Consider the following 21,075-nt stretch of genomic DNA (forward strand, 5'->3'; position numbering starts at 1 on the left):
ATAGGTACTGTATATATTAATAAAAATATTTTATGCCCATTGGCATTTCGCAATAATTAGGCTACTAAAAAAATATGCCAAAACAACTGCTAGTTCACCTATTTCCATAAATCTTTTTGTTTCACATGTTAATTTGGTCTCCATTGTACTTAACTTTAAGAGATATTTTCCTTTTCCTATTATAAAGGGAATACTGTGCTCTACAACAACTGTTTGGGTATCATGGAATTTTAATTTTTCGTTAATTGTCAAATCCACATGATCAAAGTCTCCATGTTCTTCTTGAAAGCATTAATATCTTCTCTCTTTCTGATATCTTGTGGGAGATTGTTACGTGGGCCTGGCATTGCATATTTAGAATCTATATAACCAACAATTTAAGTATATCTTGGCACCAATAACTTAAAACAATATATAACTATTCTCGTGTCTACAGAATATATATAGCAATTCTTAGATATTTTGGACGTCCGGTTCTGATAACTTGGTGAGTTATTACACATAAACTTTATTTCAGCGTTAATAGGCACCCAGTGTAATTTAATTATTTTAGGAGTTATGGTGTTACTGTTCCTAAAATATTTTATTTTAATTTGTTCATTACTTCTCTTGTAGTTTAATTTTGCCCTTATTTCTTTACCCCAATGGGATATTTTCCCCAGTTGGAGCCTTGGGCTTATAGCATCTTGCTTTTCCAACTAGGGTTGTAGGTTAGCTTGTAATAATAATTTATTTTAATGTTGTTACTGTACTTGATATATTTTATTTCAATTTGTTCATTATTTCTCAGATCGTTTATTTATTTCCTTATTACCTTTCCTCACTGGTCTATTTTTCCCAGTTGGAGCCTTTGGCCTATAGCATCTTGCTTTTCCAACTAGGGTTGTAGGTTAGCTTGTAATAATAATTTATTTTGATGTTGTTACTGTACTTGATATATTTTATCATAATTTATTCATTATTTCTCAGATCGTTTATTTATTTCCTTATTACCTTTCCTCACTGGTCTATTTTTCCCAGTTGGAGCCTTTGGCCTATAGCATCTTGCTTTTCCAACTAGGGTTGTAGGTTAGCTTGTAATAATAATTTATTTTGATGTTGTTACTGTACTTGATATATTTTATCATAATTTGTTCATTATTTCTCAGATCGTTTATTTATTTCCTTATTACCTTTCCTCATTGGTCTATTTTTCCCTGTTGGAGCCTTGGGCTTATAGCATCTTGCTTTTCCAACTAGGGTTGTAGCTTAGCTTGTAATAATAATTTATTTTAATGTTGTTACTGTTCTTGATATATTTTATTTTAATTTTTATTATTTCTCAGATCGTTTATTTATTTCCTTATTACCTTTCCTCATTGATCTATTTTTCCCAGTTGGAGCCTTGGGCTTATAGCATCTTGCTTTTCAAACTAGGGTTGTAGCTTAGCTAATAATAATAATAATAATAATAATAATAATAATAATAATAATAATAATAATAATAATAATAATAACAATAATAATAATAATAATAATAATGATAATAATAATAATAATAATAATAATAATAATAATGATAATAATAATAATAATAATAATAATAATAATAATAATGATAATAATAATGATAATGATAATAATAATAATAATAATAATAATAATAATAATAATAATAATAATGATAATAATAATAATAATAATAATAATAATAATAATAATAATAATAATAATAATGATAATAATAATAATAATAATGATAATAATAATAATAATAATGATAATAATAATAATAATAATAATGATAATAATAATAATAATAATAATAATAATAATGATAATAATAATAATAATAATGATAATAATAATAATAATGATAATGATAATAATAATAATAATAATAATAATAATAATAATGATAATAATAATAATAATAATAATAATAATGATAATAATAATAATAATAATAATAATAATAATAATGATAATAATAATAATAATAATAATAATAATAATAATAATAATAATGATAATAATAATGATAATAATAATAATAATAATAATGATAATAATAATAATGATAATAATAATAATAATAATAATAATAATGATAATAATAATGATAATAATAATAATAATAATGATAATAATAATAATAATAATAATGATAATAATAATAATAATAATAATAATAATAATAATAATAATAATAATGATAATAATAATAATAATAACAATAACAATAATAATAATAATAATAATAATAATAATAATAATAATAATGATAATAATAATAATAATAACAATAACAATAATAATAATAATAATAATAATAATAATAATAATAATAATAATAATAATAATAATAATAATAATAACAGAGAGCCGTTGCAAAGACTATCACTTTACCAGGAACCTGAACTTGAACCTAATTTCCTTCGACCTTTCAAAAAGGCAAAAACCAAAGGCTTAAAGCTGTGTTATTAAGCTTTCTTTACTGTGTGTGTCAAGTCTTAAAGTCCCAGGTAATTATATATATACGTTTATACAGTCCTGTGATGTAATTGTTGTATGTATAAGAGTAGAAAGTCTTAATGAAGGCTTGTTTCCAGATACTGTTTTTAGAATGATTTATTGTTAATTTGTTCTCTTCATTTATTTATTTCCTTATTTCCTTTCCTCACTGGGCTATTTTTCTCTGTTGGAGCCCCTGGGCTTATAGCATCTTGCTTTTCCAACTAGGGTTGTAGCTTGGATAGTAATAATAATAATAATCGGCTAAGCGTCAAAGGCCATTAGGTTGATTTAGTTGGTTAATTTAATTATTAAATGTTAATTTATAGCTAAAATACATTAATTTGGTATTTACAGGTTCAGAAATTTATTTTGGACATGAAAATCAATTAATCGGGCGGTGGATCACCGATGCGTCACATACCCCAATGTAGACCAAAATGGCTCGACGCGAGAGATTTTATGCCATATTAGTTATGTTTAATGTTTTCTCAGGTATAATATAATAGGTCGTTGCATATACGTTGTAGAACAGCATATATTCCCTCAAATTTCTATCATTTATGAAAATTATGGAATAAAATTTATTTAGCGTGTCCGGAAATTTCCCATAGGTCGTATGTAGATCAGCGGACACAAGTACACATCAGGTATTTAGTCCTTTCAGAGGTATGTTAGGGTTGCAGGGCGGGGAAGTAATCCTTCCCAGTAATTAATTGCCGAAGCGTTTGTTGTTGGTTTGTATATGAAGTTAGATGGGATAGGCATGAACTTTGTCAAATCAATTTGTGGAAAATTTTTATCTTTTGAATACGATAAGAAGCTAGTTTTACATTTTATGAAGTATTTTGGAGCCTTTGTATAGCAGCGGCCAGTTCCTTGTGCATGCATAGAAAATGGGAATTTTTTTCACATTTTCTAGTCGTTTGTAAGACTTTTTTCTGCAGAACTTCTACACAAGAACACCACCTAACTTGAACTTCCCTACCTAACCTAACCTACAAGACGTGTCCTTACCTACTTACCTAACGGGGTTATAACGCCTCCCTGCGACCCCCCTTAGACTGCCATATTCTTAGCCGGCCGTCATCATACATGTAGGTGGCCGCTATCATACACACACCCCAATATTAATATTAATTCTACCTTGCCTGGAGTGAAGCCGGTTGGGAAACTAACACAGAGTTGTGAATTAGTATATGCTAAGGATAAGGCTGTCTAAGAATGGATCACAGTGGGTGTGTAAACTCCTTGATAAGTAAATAAGGCGACAGCTCCTAGGTCAGGTTAAGTGATGTTCTTATGTTTCTCTCCCTTTTAAAATGTGGGTTTTCAGTCACCTTTTGGAATTTTACCCTTGTTCCATCCCAACCAACTACAAAGGTTCCATAGTTGGTTGGGATGGACCCGATCAGTAAGTGAAATGTGTTGAAAAAGCTAGAAAAATCCTATTTCCCTGTTTAAGGTTTTATGTGATATTACATAGCTATATATCCACTCGTGCTTTTGAAGATTGTCTGAACATTCTACATACTACGACTGCATTGCATAGCCTAACTAGAGTAAAAGGACCTGTAGACGATAAAAAAAAAAAATATATTTGTTAGTTTAATGTTTTGTCAGGTATAAGATAATAGGCTTTTGTGAATACTTTGTAGAACAGCAGATATGTCCCCAAGTTTCCTATCCTTGATAGAAATTATGGAATAAAAGTTATTCAGTGTGTTCTGATATTTCCATGATGGAGTTTGTAGAACAGCGAACACTCCTAGTAACTAGGCCCTAAGGGTTTTAGGGTTGTGGTGGCCGATGTGGTAACGTCCGTGACTGGTGAATGCCTGACTGAGGTTCGAGTCCTGCTCAAACTCGTTAGTTTCTTTGGTCGCTGCAACCTCTGGATAGGGGGTTTGGGAAAGCCTAGAGGTCTATCTGCTGAGTCATCAGCAGCCATTGCCAGGCTCTCCTTGGTTCTAGCTTGGGTGGAGAGGGGGCTTGGGCGCTGATCTTATGTATATATGGTCAGTCTCTAGGTTATTGTCTTGCATGATAGGACAATGTCACTGTCCCATGCCTCTGCCATTCAGGAGTGGCTTTTAAACTTTTAAAATTGGAATAATTAAACACTGGAGCCTTTGTATTTGGTGGATGTATACAGTTGGCTGGGATAGGTATAAACTTTGTCAAATCAATTTTCTTTATAAGGAAAATTTTATCTTTGCAAAAATATGATATCACGAAGCTAATTTTACGGTTTAGAAATTTTATAGTTTAGTGTTACTTTGTCAGGAAGCAAACATAAGGTTGAGACTTGGTCTTAGTGTATGCTAAGGATAAGGAGGTTTAACGTCGGATCACAGGGGTTGCATAGTCCCCCGGTAAGTAAGTATGTAAGGAGACGGCTCTGAGTTAGGTTAGGGGATGTTCTTGTGGTTGATATCCATTTTAAATTTGGTTTTTCAGTCATAACTTTTGAAATTTTACACCTGGTCCATCCCAACCAGCTACAAAGACTTAGTAGTTGGTTGGGACAGATCCGATGTTAGCTGCGGCTAGGTTGCAGAATTTTGTTCACCCTGCTGCTGCTCCATCTCATCTGCGGAGGAGAGTGGTGGGGTGGTACCCATGGATGTGTCCCTTGATGTTGCTGTACCATCGCTTGTTTCTGAGGGCCTGAATCCTGATAAATCCTCGACCAGGTGAAGGAGAAGTGTTGTCTCATCCCGTCGCCTATTTAGTTTGATCCCGCTACCTCTTCTTCCCCTGCTAAGGCGCTGTGTGCCACCAGGAAAAAGAGGAAGAGATCACCGAAGCACAGGATGAACGACCTGGAGAAGTCTCTTGGGAACTATCTGGGTTCCTCTGCATAGGCTAGTTTTGTGGGAGTAGCAGCATGGCATCAAAACCTTTGAAGCGTGGAAGTGTGAGTTCTAAGGGTCAAGGCCCTTACCTCAAGTAGTCATTCCCACAAGGGAGTGTCTAATACAGTACTGGTAAGGAAAACAAGCTACGCTCGAGTCTTTTCCTTCCCAGGGACGTTCCTCGGAATCTTCATGATCTCCATGCGCTAGAATGCCCATATGAAGGAAGAAAGCTTCCCTTAGTACCTCTGATGCTTATGCTGTGGATGATCTGCGAAACCCTTATGCCGAAATAACGTTACTTATAATAGCTGGGCTGGTTTACAGTATTTTTATTGAGAATGCAAGGCAGGTAACGCAGGGACAGATGGAAAAACCGTAAGACACACTTCCCGTCGTAGGCGTCGACCCCACTAGCAGAGAAGGCACATAAAGACAAGGAGAACAACCCCTTACAAGCATGAACACCGAAACGTTAAGAGATTCCTGTAGAACTAACAATCAGAATGCTGTTCCATGATCACCTCCCAAGTCTGTTTGAAAGATTCGTCTTGAGGATGAAATCGATCAGTCTCGGAAGACACCTTCTGACATGAGGATAGCACTTCCTGGAAACAGTCTCCCACAAGTAGGCTGGAGAAGAGACAGATAACAGCTAGGATGAACTCTTGACACTCCCCAGAGTGAATGGAGTCTTCCTTGAGCAGAGTAAGTTCTTGTTGAATCCCATCCATGTGGAGAGACACTGAACGATTTGATCACTCACTGTTGCTCTCCCCCTCACATCCCTCCAAAATCAGGACACCTAGCATATCCTATATCTCAGGAGGCAAGAGAGAGCAGAGCAGTAAGGCTGCGGAGACTTCTCACGAGTCCACAATTCCTATTTTTCGTGCGGGGTATAGACCAGGTTCAGTCCTCTGTTTTGATAGGTCTCACTCTGGTGGGAGAGAGGATCTTTTACCTCTGTTGATCCTACTCCTCAGAACAGGGGAGAAGAGTCTCAGGTGAAGGAAGGTTCTCCCTCTCCTGATACAGGTCCCCTCCCAGTGGCGGTGAAGAACCCGGAGTCGGAATCAACCTTCTTTAGAGTTCTTTCACTCACCAGGGAGCTGAACGAGCTTGGAGAGGCAGCCATGGAGTTGATCAAGGGTGCGATGACAGGTTGATTGGTGCTTTGGTGCCCCTCAAGCCTCCAGTCCTGCCCTTGAGTTTCTGTGGTCGGTTCTTATGCAAGATGCATTCGTTTGAGTAAATTCACTGGACAATGTACCTAAGAATTCACTGCGATCAAGTAGATCCACCAGCCCTCTCTCAACAGCAGAGGTTTTATGTCCTAGAGGAGGCTCTCCCAATGCCTCGTCTGATATGAATGACAGCGGACAGACTGAAGTAAGAGGGCATTTCTTTCTCAGCCACCGAATTGGGAGTGATTTTGAGCCTGCCAGCCACTTACTGGATTGACCACTGGTTAGGAGCCCTAGTGTTCTTCGCTTCATCAAGGGATCTGTCGGATCCTAAAATGAAAGAATTCATTGACTTGTACTCTTGGGGGCTAAGTCAATGACTTTCTTAGCTCCGGGCACTGCTTCACGTTTCACCTGCCAAGTGGGACAGGAAGGGCTACTCTCCTCTAGGGACACACTGATCCTGGACGTCTTGGCTCTCCTCATGGCGGATGAGATCGAGAAGACTGCCAAGAAGTGGAGGAGGGAGATTTAAGACTCATCCATAGGGCAGTGACCTTTGAGGGCCAAGGCCCCCTCCAGATAAACTGCCCAGAGAACTTCTCAACTCAGTAAAGCAGTCTAGGAGATGATGATGGCAAAGCCTAGATCAAGATCTGCAGCTCCAGGACCCTCTACCTAGAGAAAGGGCAAAGATCAGGCTCTTCCCTTTCACTCCCAACCAGGCTGATCCAGGAAGGTAGGAAGAGTAGGTTGAGATTGGCAATCCCATACTCCAGCTGCTTGTCAAGCCACTGGGCAATGTGGCAGTGAGTTTGGTGGTAAAAGTACTCGGAGATGGATACCGCCTCCTGTTCATCAACTCCCGCACCATGCTCGCTCTTCAATGACGTTCCAGATGTACCCTCCAGAATAGCCAAAAGCCCTCATCCTTGGGAATGAAGTGAAGGCAATGATGGAGAAAGAAGAACTAGAGGTCTCCTGGTTTTTACACCCGTCTTTTTCTCATGGAGAAATTCTCTCTGCGATTAAAGGCTACTATAAAGCCCTGCTGCTTCCTCCGGTGCCTTAGATGACCGCGGAGGTAGCAGCAGTAGGGGACTCAGCAGTATGAAGCTTCATCTGTGGTGGAAAATGTGGGAGGTTGGGCTGTGGCACCCTAGCAGTACCAGCTGAACTCGGCTGAGTCCCTGGTTAGGCTGGAGGAACGTAGAGAGTAGAGGTCCCCTTTTTTGTTTCGTTTCTTGTTGATGTCGGCTACCCCCCAAAATTGGGGGAAGTGCCTTTGGAATATGGATGGATAAAGCCCTAAGCCAAGTCTTTAGACTGAAAAGCCTGGATCTTTCCTTGTCTTAGGAACTGTTCATGCTGATGAGGAACTTCAAGCAGTCCTGTCCACCAAGCAAATTCAAACCCCATCCTGGGATGTTACCAGAGTTCTCGCCTCTTTTAAATGCTCTCTGTAGTAATGTTTAAGAGGAGCATCTGACAGGTGTTTCACTCTTAAGACTGTGTATTTGCTGGCACTTGCCTTGGCAAAAGGGGTAGACAAACTTAATGTCATCTCAAATGCTCGTTGTTTTTCGTACCAAGGTTCATGACAAAGACACAAAACCCAGCAACCCCATAAAGATGCTACTAGCAATCAGGATGACTTACTTCTCAGTCCTGTGAGGGCTTTAAGACGCTACCTCGAGAACTCAGCGCTTCAGACTAGAGCGCAGGAGGCATTTCCTCGGCACTAGTAGGGGGAAAATGCCGATCTTCAAGAACACCGTCTTCATCTGGCTTCATGAAACCATTTGACATGCATGCCCTTCCTCGAAGGGCACCGAGAGTGGCCCTTTGAGAGTGGGAGCCCACAAAGTTAGAGGTATCTTTTCCACCTGTGCCTCCTGAAGGAGTCTTGCCCGTGGCGGTAGGTGCTAAAGGCAAATCTGGAAAAGCAAGGCAGCCTTCATCGCCCACTACCTGCAGGAGTATACCCGCAAGTCCTTGGTCATATTCTCCTTGGGACCTGTGGTAAGTGCTCAGTGGGTTGTGTAGCGAGCCTAGCTCCCTCACGAGACAAGAAGCATCGTGTCTAAGATAGTGGTTGCGACATAAGTCCAAGAATGAAAGTTGAAGGATCTGGCTCTCTTTTTCTTTCCTCTTTCCCTCTCTGGGTACTAGCAGCCAAGCCGTTATGTAGCTGGAACGGATGAGCAGTGCAGGTAAGCTATCCAATAGGGAAACTATCCTTTACATTAGTTTGTATTGTAGTCAGAAGGTCGTCAACTTACAAACTTATTAGGGTCCAAGATGCTGTTTGTTAGTCGAATTCTGATAAATTTTGGCCTAGGGTAGGCCTAACCTAACATAACTCCGATGCCTATGATTTTCCAGCTGCAAAAGTCAACAAATAGTCCTTATTATTATTTTATTATTATTATTACTTGCTAAGCTACAACCCTAGTTGGAAAAGCAGGATGCTATAAGCCCAGGGGTTCCAATAGGGAAAATAGCTCAGTGAGGAAAGGAAAAAAGGAAAATAAAATATTTTAAGAAGAGTAGCAACAATAAACATTTCCTATATAAACTATAAAAACTTTAACAAAACAAAAGGAAGAGAAATAAGATAAGAGTATGTGCTTGAGTGTAACCTCAAGCAAGAAAACTCTAACCCAAGACAGTGGAAGACCATGGTACAGAGGTTGTGGCACTACCCAAGACTAGAGAACAAAGGTTTGATTTTGGAGTATCCTTCTCCTAGAAGAGCTGCTTACCATAGCAAAAGAGTCTCTTCTACCCTTACCAAGAGGAAAGTGGCCAATGAACAATTACAGTGCAGTAACCCTGTGAGTGAAGAAGAATTGTTTGGTGATCTGTGTTGTCAGGTGTATGAGGACAGAGGAGAATATGTAAAGAATAGGCCAGACTATTCAGTGTGTGTGTAGGCAAAGGGAAAATGAACCGTAACCAGAGAGAAGAATCCAATGTAGTACTGTCTGGCCAGTCAAAAGACCCAATACTCTCTAGCGGTAGTATCTCAGGTTATTGCAGATGTCATTTTGCTTGTTGTACTAAATTATATGATATTTTTTTATTAAAGTATTTTTTTATCTTTGTTGTTTTAATTTGGATGTGCGTTTGTATCTCAGAATGTTTGCTAGTTGAGAGCCGCCTGTATGTCCCCCTTCCTTCTTACAACGGGAAGGATGGGGAAACGTATGCGTTCCCAGCAGTCTTATAAATGCTATACATGGACACACACTCCTTTAGGATTGAGGTTCTCCTAGCTTATGCGCTTGGTCTAGTGGAGGCCTAACCTAATACCTCTGACTTCTGTATGTTCAGATAGTTAGGAGGTTGAATAGGAGTCATGACTTTAGCTCCTCTTCATGACCAAAGTACATTGACTATTCCCTTATCAGAAAAATCAGTCAGTTTTGTTTATATAGGGACTTCCACACCATCTAAGGATAAGTCTCCTATTAAAAGTCTCAGGTGTGTCTAGTCAGGAAAAAACAGTTGATTAAAAAATGTGATTTTTAGCCCCTCATTAATTTGACCCAGTAGCAATTTGAACTCCTAAGTAATGGTAATGGTTAAGGGGATTCATTGAGAACTGGCTCACAATAGAGAAAATAAATTTTCATAGTATAAATATTTTGACTTTTTTAGTATTAGTATACTTTTCATATCTGATCATTTTAAACACTTTACAGATACAAGACAGCTAGCTTGCAAATTGCTCGTCGTTGTCCAAGCATGAGGTATGTTCATTAATAATATCCCTATATTTACAGAGACCATGAAGAAACCAGTGCGAGTTTGGTCTCAGGACAGGAGAGAACGTCACGGAATAGTAGCCGGGAGTTTAGAAGAGGTGAAATCCAAGGGAGCGGCAAAACTGAACTATTCTGACCCCTCCTCTCTCACTGTCGTCCTTGAGGAAGATGGAACGCACGTCGATGACGCCTACTGGGAGACCTTGACCCCCGACACGAGACTCATCGTGCTACTTCCCGATGAAGTTTGGAAGCCCGCTCCCTTACCTGTTCCTAGTAATGTATTTTTCATAGGTGACGAAACAGATAGTACCTCGGAAGGTCAGCAGAGAGCTTTGAATCTCTTTGCTGCGCTACAGCAAAATCCAGCATCTGTAGCCTTGCTCAGTCTTTCTGATCTTGAAGTTCTCAAGGATGCTAATTTAAGTGCACCCGAGTTTTCAAAGGTCAGCGCACAGTCGTCAGTAGAGTTACAAGAACTCTGCATCGAGTTTTACGTGAAGAAGAAGAAAGAAGCCGAAGCTCTCGAGTTAGTCGATCTTTTGAAGGAAAACCTCATAGGCGATAAAAGTTAAGTTCTGTAATATTTTGACAGTCGCCAGTCACTGCCACTTTAAAATCGTAATGTATACTGCCAAGTCAAGTATTGACCAACTGCCATCACATTTTTTCCAAAGGGTTGGGTCTCTTGGAAGATCCAATGGAATTTTTAGAATTTTTAGTACACGGTTGCTAGCGGTAGATAACGTCAGGTGTTTTAGTATTACAATGCTTATCACAGCTGTGAATTTACCTCTCTTGCACTTGTCCATAGTAGCTTTTGTAAACTTTAAATATTCTTCTCAAAAGGCAATAGGTATATAAATGTATGCTTGCAATTTTCCTTTCATGTAGTTTCAATATTAAAACATTCTAGTTAGATTTGGCCATTACATATTTTCATAACATTGTCTTTTATTCATCATTTATAAAAGATATTGAGTCGAAGGATTGGTAGTCTTGTTAAATTTAGATCTTCCGTCAGATATAATTTCAAGTTGAAAGTGTTAGTAGCTGCCAAAGTAGAGTGCTGCTGCTTTCTGTGTAAAGTTGATGGTGTGCTCAAGATATTGCTTCATATATAATGAATTTTTGTAGAATGACAGTCTCTCGTAGTTATTAAATAGCAGATGTTTACTATGTGCTCTAGATTGTTTTGATAGTTCCCACTGGATTGATTTCGGGACGTGTGTTCAAGCTAACTAAATATGTTTCTGTTGAAATCACGTCTGAATAATTGTACAGCACAGAAAATTTTAAGTCTCGTATAAGAATCTCTTAGGTTTTCGTATCCTGATGCTTGATTCCTGAAAAATTCTTTTAAATTTGCTTTGATCTATTTGTTGCAGTATTCAGTTGTGAATTATTCTTTTCAGTTCATAAGATACTCATAATATTGGCATATTTCAAGTACAGTACTGTACTTCAAAAAACAAACCTTCCAAAATTTATAGAAATAAAGAGTACAGTTAATACCTCAGGTTACGAAATTAATTAGTTCCGTAGTGGCTCTCGAAACTTGATTTTCTTTGTATAATGAAATGGAATCAAAATACATTTGAATCATTTAGTATACCTAACCTGACATCGCAAATATAATTTTGTATCCTGAGTATTTTATCGTAATATGAGGCGAAAAAATCTATGTTGATTCGTATGATGAGTTTTTTGTATGCAGAAACTTTTGTATCCTGAGGTATTACTGTACTTTATATCTTTTATTCCAGATTGGTCAAAATCTTTAATCTTCTCTAAGTATGCTTAGCTTCCTTACCTCCCTTTACTATGCGTTGATCTCGGCCAATAGAAATTTTCTAACGTATTCACTTCATCTTTATGCTACTTCTCTGCTTTCCCTTTACCAAGTTGTGTATATACTTCATTTATGAGTAACCTTACTGTTATTTTGCAGCTTGTCATGAATGCTTTGCCTTTTCTAACCATGTATAGGCATGTAGTGACATAGAATCAGGATGGCCATCTCGCACCAGTAAAGTAATGTTTTAGTTCCTCGGCTTCACACACCGCGTAAGTACTGTACACTGTGTTGCCTTTCCATATACATTATATGCTTTTTGACAAGTACCTGATATGTGCATTTATTTGGCCTATTTATTTTACTTGAAGTGTTTTTACAATAACACTCACTAAGAGTAAATGGTTTGCTTTTGTGAATGTACCTGCATAGGCTAGTTAGTTTGGCGAGTTATGTTAATGCTAATTCACGTTGTGCGTATTCTAAAGATTGTGTGTATTAGCCTTTGTCTGAGGGCTAATGGAGAAAATATCTTAAGTAGATAAATTTATTTTCTAGCAAGTTGAGCTCATATAAAGGTTGTGGGGAGTGAACATGAATTCTTGTAGTTAATCATTCCTTAGCTGTTCCCTTCTGGCTCAAAATTTTATGGAACAAATGAGGGAAATAGGTGAAATGTTCACTTCCAACATCCTTATTTTAGCTGCCTTGATTTTCCAGTTCTTCTTATTTCCCTTCTGTTTTTATTTTTTTCCCTGGTACACCTTGCTCTGAGGGAGTGCACCCAATCACACCCTTATTGCATAGCGAGTTCCTGTGTTTAGCCTTGCCGACCACCTCTGCCATCTTTCCCTACACTATCAGTTTGTTTACTTGCCTTGAAGTATAAATGACAGCTTCCACTTCTTCGGAGCGAGGTGTGCCGGGGACGCCTGTGTCCAACTGTACCATGTACATTTCGCCATGTGCACCACACTGTAGGCAGATTCTCTAATTGTGCTTCTAGTTCCCCTTCTTCTGCTTTTGTCATGGTTGTTAGATAAGAGGTACAGTTTGCCATATGCACCACACCATAGGCATTCTAACTACAATATTAGTTTGCTTTTTGTCTGTTTCCTTTGGTCTCTATCCTCATACTTTCTTTTAGCTTCTTTGACTATGATTTCCACCCCTCTTTTACAAATAAATCATTTAGGCCAGCCATGAGATACCCTTGAAATGTGACCCAATGGCCAAGTTTTACAATATGACAGTAACAATATTGAGCTTCCTCCATAGCTGCATCTTTCCAACCAGTCATTTCTCTTTCATGACACCTCTTGATGCCGTCAACTCTTGTTACTAAAGACGGTACAGAAAAGACTAGAGTTGTTAGTCATTAGCAAACTTTATATGAATGAATTGAATTGAATTTGATATTGGTATTGTGAATTGACAGAATTTAATGTTTTGATTAATTGGCGAAGAGATTTAACTCTGATTGCAATTGAAGTTTTCTGTATAGTACTTACACTGTAATTTCTCTTGTAAGGTCCAAACTTATTTCATGTGTGTGTATCATTGTTTGGTAATTATCATTGATCAATTTTCTATTTTGATATTGATATCAATTCTCCTATTTTGCCATGCAATCTGCCAACAATTACAAATGGATGATTTTTTTACTGTATTCTTTTAGGAAAAGGTATCGACAATATAGTAGTAGAGTATTTTGATAGGTCTATAAATTACAAATGCAAAAATGAGTGTAACATTTCATATAGATAGTTGCTTTTTATTTTGAAAATCAATAAAAAAAAGGGATGAAAAATATATATGTTTAATGGAAGTATTTGGAAATTTTGACAAATATGTTCCTTTGAATAATGTTATTTTTATTTTTTTTTCAAATGTTTTCATATCGAATGTAAGAAATCATTATCAGAAAAAAATAATCATGTCGGTGACAGCCCTAGAAAGGACTTAACCGGTAATTATAGTGCTCATACATATTCTTGTATTTGTTCTTTCCGTATTCCAACTCAGGACTGTATTATATTCATCTCATATATGTGAGCCTACGACACACCTCCATGATGTAATGTATATTTTCAAGGATCTTATGCTTTGATGAACAGCTGTTGGATAGCTAGGATATTGGTAGCCCAAAGCTAAGTGATAATCTTTCCAAATGCACTTAATTTCATACCTGTAAAATTCTGAATTAGTGAACAGCGGGGTAGTGGGTCATGTTATTTAACTGATAGACTCGATTTACATGATGATGAATATGATTTTCATGGGTATCTGTCCATTCATCTGTTCAGGCACATCTTCAGTATCTTTACTGTGCATAAGACAAAGCCACTTGCAACGAGAGCCCGTAACCACGTTAAGACCTAATGGTTCCTATGTGTATACTGTACTGTACTGTACAAACCTCCTTTAGAATAGGGTTGTCTTTATCGGTGCTGGTACGGCAATTGAATTGTTGACTAGAAAGTTTAACAACAAGTGACAGGAGAGAGTTGCCCGCTTTGGAATTAACGTTGCATGCTCTGCCAGTCTGGAAGACAATGACTTCAGAGCGTAACTCGTCTCGCTTTGTGGTAGTGTCTTTGCCTTTGGAGAGAGTTACCCGCTTTGGAGCTAGCGTTACCCTTTGCGTCAATATGCGTAGGAGGAGATGATGAGGATGACACGTGCGTGCCTGATAGTGAAAATTATTCTTCTGGGAGGTTCACCTGTTGCCAACAATGTTCCCTTGATTTTAATCGCAGAGGTCCACTATAGGCATTACTCGAGGGCCTTGGCAGTGTTCCTTTGGGCCCTTGCTTCACTTGCTAGTGATTGTGAGTTGGGTTTTTACAGCCAATGCTGTTTTAATAGTTGTAGGTGAATGGTTTTGTCTGAACCAATCTCCAGCACTATACTGTAGGCCAATAGGGGTATCGTTCACTCTACCACCTCGTCCTGATGGGAGCTTACACATTGGACGGTCCCTTTGCGGTTAAGTAATAGGGAGCCTGGTGTAACAATTGTCGATGTTTCGTCAGTTGCAGGTGAACAGTACTAACCAGAATGATCTCCAACCCCATACGGTAGGTTGATATGGGGATCATTCCTGCTACCTACTCATGCTGATATGGCCCTTGCACATCAATTGGTACCTTCGGTGTTGGCTAGTGATCATGGTCCTGAAGTGAAAGTATCATTTTTTCATTAGTTGTAGGTAAAAGCTCCGTTCTCAGATGGATCTCTAGCACTGTACGGTAGTCCGATATTGGTTTTGTCTCTTGCTACTCCTAGTGCTATTACAGAGCTCACATGCCAACCAGTACCTTGGTGTAACAGATACTGCCGTTCACTTTCGACCTGTTACAGAGTTTTCTCACCAACCAGTACCTTTGGGGTTGGTCAGCAAGGTGAGGTCGGTTCAACAATGACCGCTTTTTGCTCCAGTATCTTGTGATCCGTTTTGTATTGGACACCAACTCCTGGGAGTTTGAGAATAAGGGTTTACTTTCATGAGAAGCTATTTCTCTCCACTTCCTCTTCTGATTCTGACAATTATTCTTTTTATAGCTATGAAAATTACAGATTAAAGTACTTTTAAAATGTTTTATTTGCAAGGAAGGGGTTAGGTTGGATGCATGTAGTGTGTGTAGTTTCTTTGCTCAATGAAAATTATCTTCAACTTTTTGTTTTACCTGCCCTACTTTTTCCAAGAAATGTAACCTAATAACTCTCTCTTCAACTTGTGATACACTAATGCAGAGATATCTTGCATTCTTGTCTAATCAATCAATCAATCTTGTCTAATAATGAGATAAGAAATAACATGAATCACCCAAGAAGATCAAGATGTGGAAGGGTGTTTGTTTTCCCAGTAGTTACAAAAAAGGAAGAAGCTTTTCAAACTCCTACCAGCCTTTATGCCTCCTATCCAGAATAGACATCTTTGACTACTTGTTGACAAACAGTCTTTCCTCCTATGAGCTTATCTTAGCTACAGGTTACAAAGGAAAGAGTATCGTCATTAATATTATTATTATCATTATTAAAAGCTAAGCTACAACCCTAGTTGGAAAAGCAAGATGCCATAAGCCCAAGGACTCCAACCGGGAAAAGTAGCCAAGTGAGGAAAGGAAACAAATAAAAAAACTACAAGTAATAAACAATCAAAATAAAATATGCTAAGAATAGTAACAACATTATATTAGATCTTTCATATATTAACTATAAAATTAGTAAAAAAAACAAGATAAAAGAGAAATAAGATAGAACGGCGTGCCCAAGTGTACCCTCAAGCAAGAGAGTATACTTTCTCATCACTTGGAAAAGTGTTCCTTCTTTATGGTTTGCTAATCCAGTCCAGTATCCACATCTTTTGCATCTCTCCACAAACTAACTGAAATGGTAAAAGGGAGTAGAAGAGCAGAGAAGCAATGAGTTGAGAATTCTACCCTAAGAAATACTAGATAATACATTTTTATAGTCACTTTGGTATCCATCAAAAACTACTCTTTGCAAATGATGGTAATGATTATTATTATTGATTATTGTTATTACTGTATTACAAGTTAAGATTCTATTCGTGTTGGAAAATAGAATGCAAGCCCAAGGGAAGCCGACTGGCATGGAGAAGAGAAATGAAAAAAAAATTAACTTTATAAGCACTGTACTAAATAAACTACAAAATAACATTGATCTTGTACTACAGTAATGCATTTGTGCTATATTTGAACTTATGAAGTTCTGCTGATTCACTGTTCATTAAGATGAACAATCATTATAAATCAACTACATACAAAGAACTATGCAGTGTATGGTTTAATCTGGGAAGATCTGAATGCTAAGGAGGGGTTTACTGTGCTAACAATTCTTATAGATTAACTACATACAAAGTATTATGCAGTGTGTGTTTTTAATCTGGGAAGATCTGAATGCTAAAGAGCGTCTTACTGTGCTAAATTGATGACAATGATAGAGATTAATAAAAAATTCTGTATATTGCTCTAATACGATAATGCATTTGGCCCATCTTATACTCTTCCTTTACTGACCAGAGTCTTGCTTAGAAAAATGTATAAAATAGACCCTTACAGTTTTTGGTCCATCATCATTACCAGGTGTTATCATGGTTCCTCCGGTGCCTTAGATGACCGCGGAGGTAGCAGCAGTAGGGGATTCAGCATTATGAAGCTTCATCTGTGGTGGAAATGTGGGAGGTTGGGCTGTGGCACCCTAGCAGTACCAGCTGAACTCGGTTGAGTCCCTGGTTAGGCTGAAGGAACGTAGAGAGTAGAGGTCCCCTTTTTTGTTTTGTTTCATTGTTGGTGTCGGCTACCCCCCAAAATTGGGGGAAGTGCCTGGGTATATGTATGTATGATCATGGTAATTATGAAATAAGTTTAGTGAAATGACTGTCACGCCGCTAGGTTCAAAGGGTTTGTAAGAAGGATTTGTTCCCAAGTATGAATTGAAAACAATATCCAACAGATCTTGTAGATTTGAGAACAAAGCCCTCAGAAGAATATTGGGAGTTGATTGGCAGGACAGGATTAGAAACGAAAATATAAGAGAGATTACTCAAGTACCATATGTGGATGAGATCATGGTGATGGGGTAGATGGAGAGGGTTTGGTCATGCTCTTCGCACTCCCCAAAGAGAAATTAGTTCACCAAACATTTAATTGGGCTCCACAAGGCACTAGAAGAGTTTGAAGACCCCGGCCTACATGGCTGAGGACTATAAAGTGTGAAGTAGATGACGAATGGAGAAGTATTGATATAAAAGCTTAAGATAGAAATGACGGGCAAAATCTAACAGACCCTCTTTGCGTCAATTGGAGGAGATGATGATGATGAAAAAATTAGACATAAAAGTATAAAAAAAATCAAAAGCAAATGTAACTACGGATGAAAGAATTTGGCAATGAACTTTTGATAAAGTCTAGTTTGATGTATATAGATATTAGTGTACTGTAATGCAATTCCACAGAATTTTGGTGATGTTACATCTTTAGCTGTGTACATGTTACAGGTTCATGTTCACTAATGGAAGAGGCTTGAATTGGCACATATTGAGTGGAGGTTTTCACCTTCCTGCAACCAAAAATATTTTAGGGCTTGACTTGTAAGACATGCATGGACTACCATTCGAAGTGATAAAGGGAAAAAGTTCTTGTAAGGTAATAGGGTGCTGTTTTGGTCTGCGATCTCAAAGTCTTGCTTTTGTTTTGGTATGCGATCTCACCTGTTGGTAGCGATCTCTCTTCATTTCACGGCGAAGCAAGAACCATTAGATTTTCTAAAAAAAATATATACCTGGAATAATTATCTTAAGAAATAATAATCAATCATTGATGTTAGTGTGCGCAGCTCAACATTACGGCTTGGCAGTACGTACAGAGCTTGATGTTTTTATTTTTTTGCGAGCGAAGCCAGCGCATGGCGAGGCAAGAACTATTAGATTTTCTATTACTGTATTCTTGTATTTTTTTACCTATTAAGAATATTGAGATATACCAAAGCAAAAGAATAATTTCCGAGACCACGCCATAAATGAGATCTACTAAAACGGCGCCGGTAATAGCTATAGTATGTAAAAAACAGAATTTTGTTTAAGAATTTAGTATGTTGTTAGTAAGATGAACCACATTTTATAAAGTACTTAAGTTTTCAATTTTTTTTTAAAGTTATTATTTCCATGAACCTCCCCTGTCGCTCATATATATATCTATGCTCTCGGAGCTTGCTAAATAGTGCCGTCTACCCTTTAACTGAAAACTCTTTCATTCTTTGCTTGCAATAGCCTTACCCCTCTAGTGTAGTATTGGGATCATATGGTGGTGCATGGTAATATAAATGAGTGTATAACCCAATCCTTAGTCTGTCGGTTCTCTCATTGCCGTGGTTTATTTCGCTACTCTTCCAGTGCTCTAGATTTGGATTTTGTGTGAGTAAGTTCGATAGAAACCCAATATTAATCATCATAGTAAAGGGGATATCTTCTGACTTCTCTATGTCTTGTGAGAGTTGTTCATGATTTACTACTGGGTGATAAGGAATCTCATTCTCTTTGTTTTGCTACAATTATAATTTGAATGACCGCATGAAGAATGCAGTTCCCTCTCAGTTCCTCTTACGAAGGATTATCTGCATTTAATATCTGTTCACGTAAAAGATTTAAGTAGTAAAAGAATATTGTCTTTTAATTTATGAAAAGCCAGAGAAGGCTGGGCTAGTTGTTTACTGTGGAAGTGAGGTGGTTATTACCAAACTTGGGGGAATTGATATCAATTTAACTTCATCAACTTTTTAATGATTTTGCTGTGTTATGCAAACCCAAAAGGCAAGCGAGCTTTCAGACAAAAGCGGCAATCCTAGCTTAAGTTAACTCCTCAAGTTGTACTTAGCAGTTCTAGTGTGCCAGTCAGTAATTGATGTGTTGGTACCTACTGCATTATAGTGTCGATTGCCTCTTCTTGAGCTTCACACTCGTAATTCTTTCAAACCCCTCTACTTGATCACCTTTCCATGATCCACTCGGCTATATGCAATCACTGGATCCCAAGATAGAAGACCAGTCTGGCAGTCAGGATCCAAATATTTTTCCACCCATTGAAAAAAGCAACCTTTGTTTACATATATTAAAAGTGTGGAATTTTGTGCAACTACTGGATCTCAAGATAGAAAGAAGTCTGGTCTGAACGTGTGGATCCTAATATTCTTCCACCTGCTGAAAAAGCAAACTTTACATATATTAACATTTTGGGTTGTTGGGTGCATCATGCGGACCTTGTCCCGCATTTACAGTCAACTCTCGGTTTTTGCTGCATCAATAATTCACATATTAAGACCCGAGTATTATTTAAAAGTTTTCCAATCTTTGTACTCGGCCTTCACGCTATACCCCTTCCTGCGCAAAGCTACTTTTCTGGCTGACTCAGTCTCACTCTCCCATTGTACCTCATCGCAAAAGCATCTCCCACAAGTGTTTGTCAAAGTGTCACGGAAGATGTGTTGAAATACATTCCTGTTACATAAGGATTTTTAATGTACTGTTTACATAGGAGAATGTATATATCTAAACTGCACCTTAAGGATTGCATCATACGTTGCGAAATTCCGCTGGATAGAACTTCGTAAACAGTATCTGGTGTTATATGTGATCTGTACTTTTTTTAATCACCTTTTTAATGTTGATCATCTTGGTATTCATATGTTCATTGAAAAAGAACTACTGTTTAGGGTCGTGGTGGCCGATGTGGTAATGTCCCTGACTGGGGTTCGAGTTTCTGTGGTCACTGCCACCTCACCATCCTTGTAAGCTAAGGATGTGGGGTTTGGGGAACCCTATAGGTCTGCTGAGTCATCAGCAGCCATTGTCGGGCCTTCCTTGATCCTATCTTGGGTGGAGAGGGGGTTTGGATGCTGATCTTATGTATATATGGTCAGTCTCCAGTGCATTGTCCTGCTTGATAGGGCAATGTCACTGTCCCTTGCCCCTGCCATTCATTAGCGGCCTTTAAACCTACTGTTGACCAAGCGTATTCGCAGCGCTGTACGAATATACTATAGGAAATCCAGTTATGTGGATGTATTAGGTAACGAGCTGGTAAGGTTGCGAGGCGACTGCGAAAACAGCTATCACTTATGACTTAGCTAATTAAGCTGTACTCTAGTAATAGCACTGCGCATATATTACAGCAATATACTGTATCAGTATTGTACGTGATGTTAGTTAGGAACAACAGTGTTTTGTTGTTAGTGTACGTATACTATACAGAGGGTGGTGTGGTGTTGACTAATCATATTACGAGTTGTCTTATCTCATACCGAAGCAGTGTTAGTAATGAACAGTTACAGTAGGTCCTCAACTGACAAACTCAACAGGGTAGTCTATCCTGACTTCCATGCCTACGAATTCCAGCTGCAAAGGTCAAGAAATAGTCTCATTTCATATGAAATAAATGTCAGGTCATAGC

At 37.8% G+C, this 21,075-nt stretch overlaps 1 protein-coding gene across 1 annotated transcript; it reads left to right on the plus strand.

The window, feature by feature from the left end:
* The first annotated feature begins 2,404 nt into the window (after window positions 1-2,404).
* LOC137629785 (DNA fragmentation factor subunit alpha-like) lies at window positions 2,405-15,779 on the plus strand. The gene is made up of 3 exons (XM_068361423.1): window positions 2,405-2,504; window positions 10,327-10,878; window positions 12,260-15,779. Exons 2-3 carry the CDS (start codon window positions 10,332-10,334, stop codon window positions 12,295-12,297), a joined length of 585 nt encoding a protein of 194 aa, XP_068217524.1. The 5' UTR covers window positions 2,405-2,504; window positions 10,327-10,331; the 3' UTR covers window positions 12,298-15,779.
* Window positions 15,780-21,075: the final 5,296 nt, after the last annotated feature.

This window comes from Palaemon carinicauda, chromosome 2 (genome assembly GCF_036898095.1).
Source record: "Palaemon carinicauda isolate YSFRI2023 chromosome 2, ASM3689809v2, whole genome shotgun sequence".
Classification (NCBI taxonomy): Eukaryota; Metazoa; Arthropoda; class Malacostraca; order Decapoda; family Palaemonidae; genus Palaemon; species Palaemon carinicauda.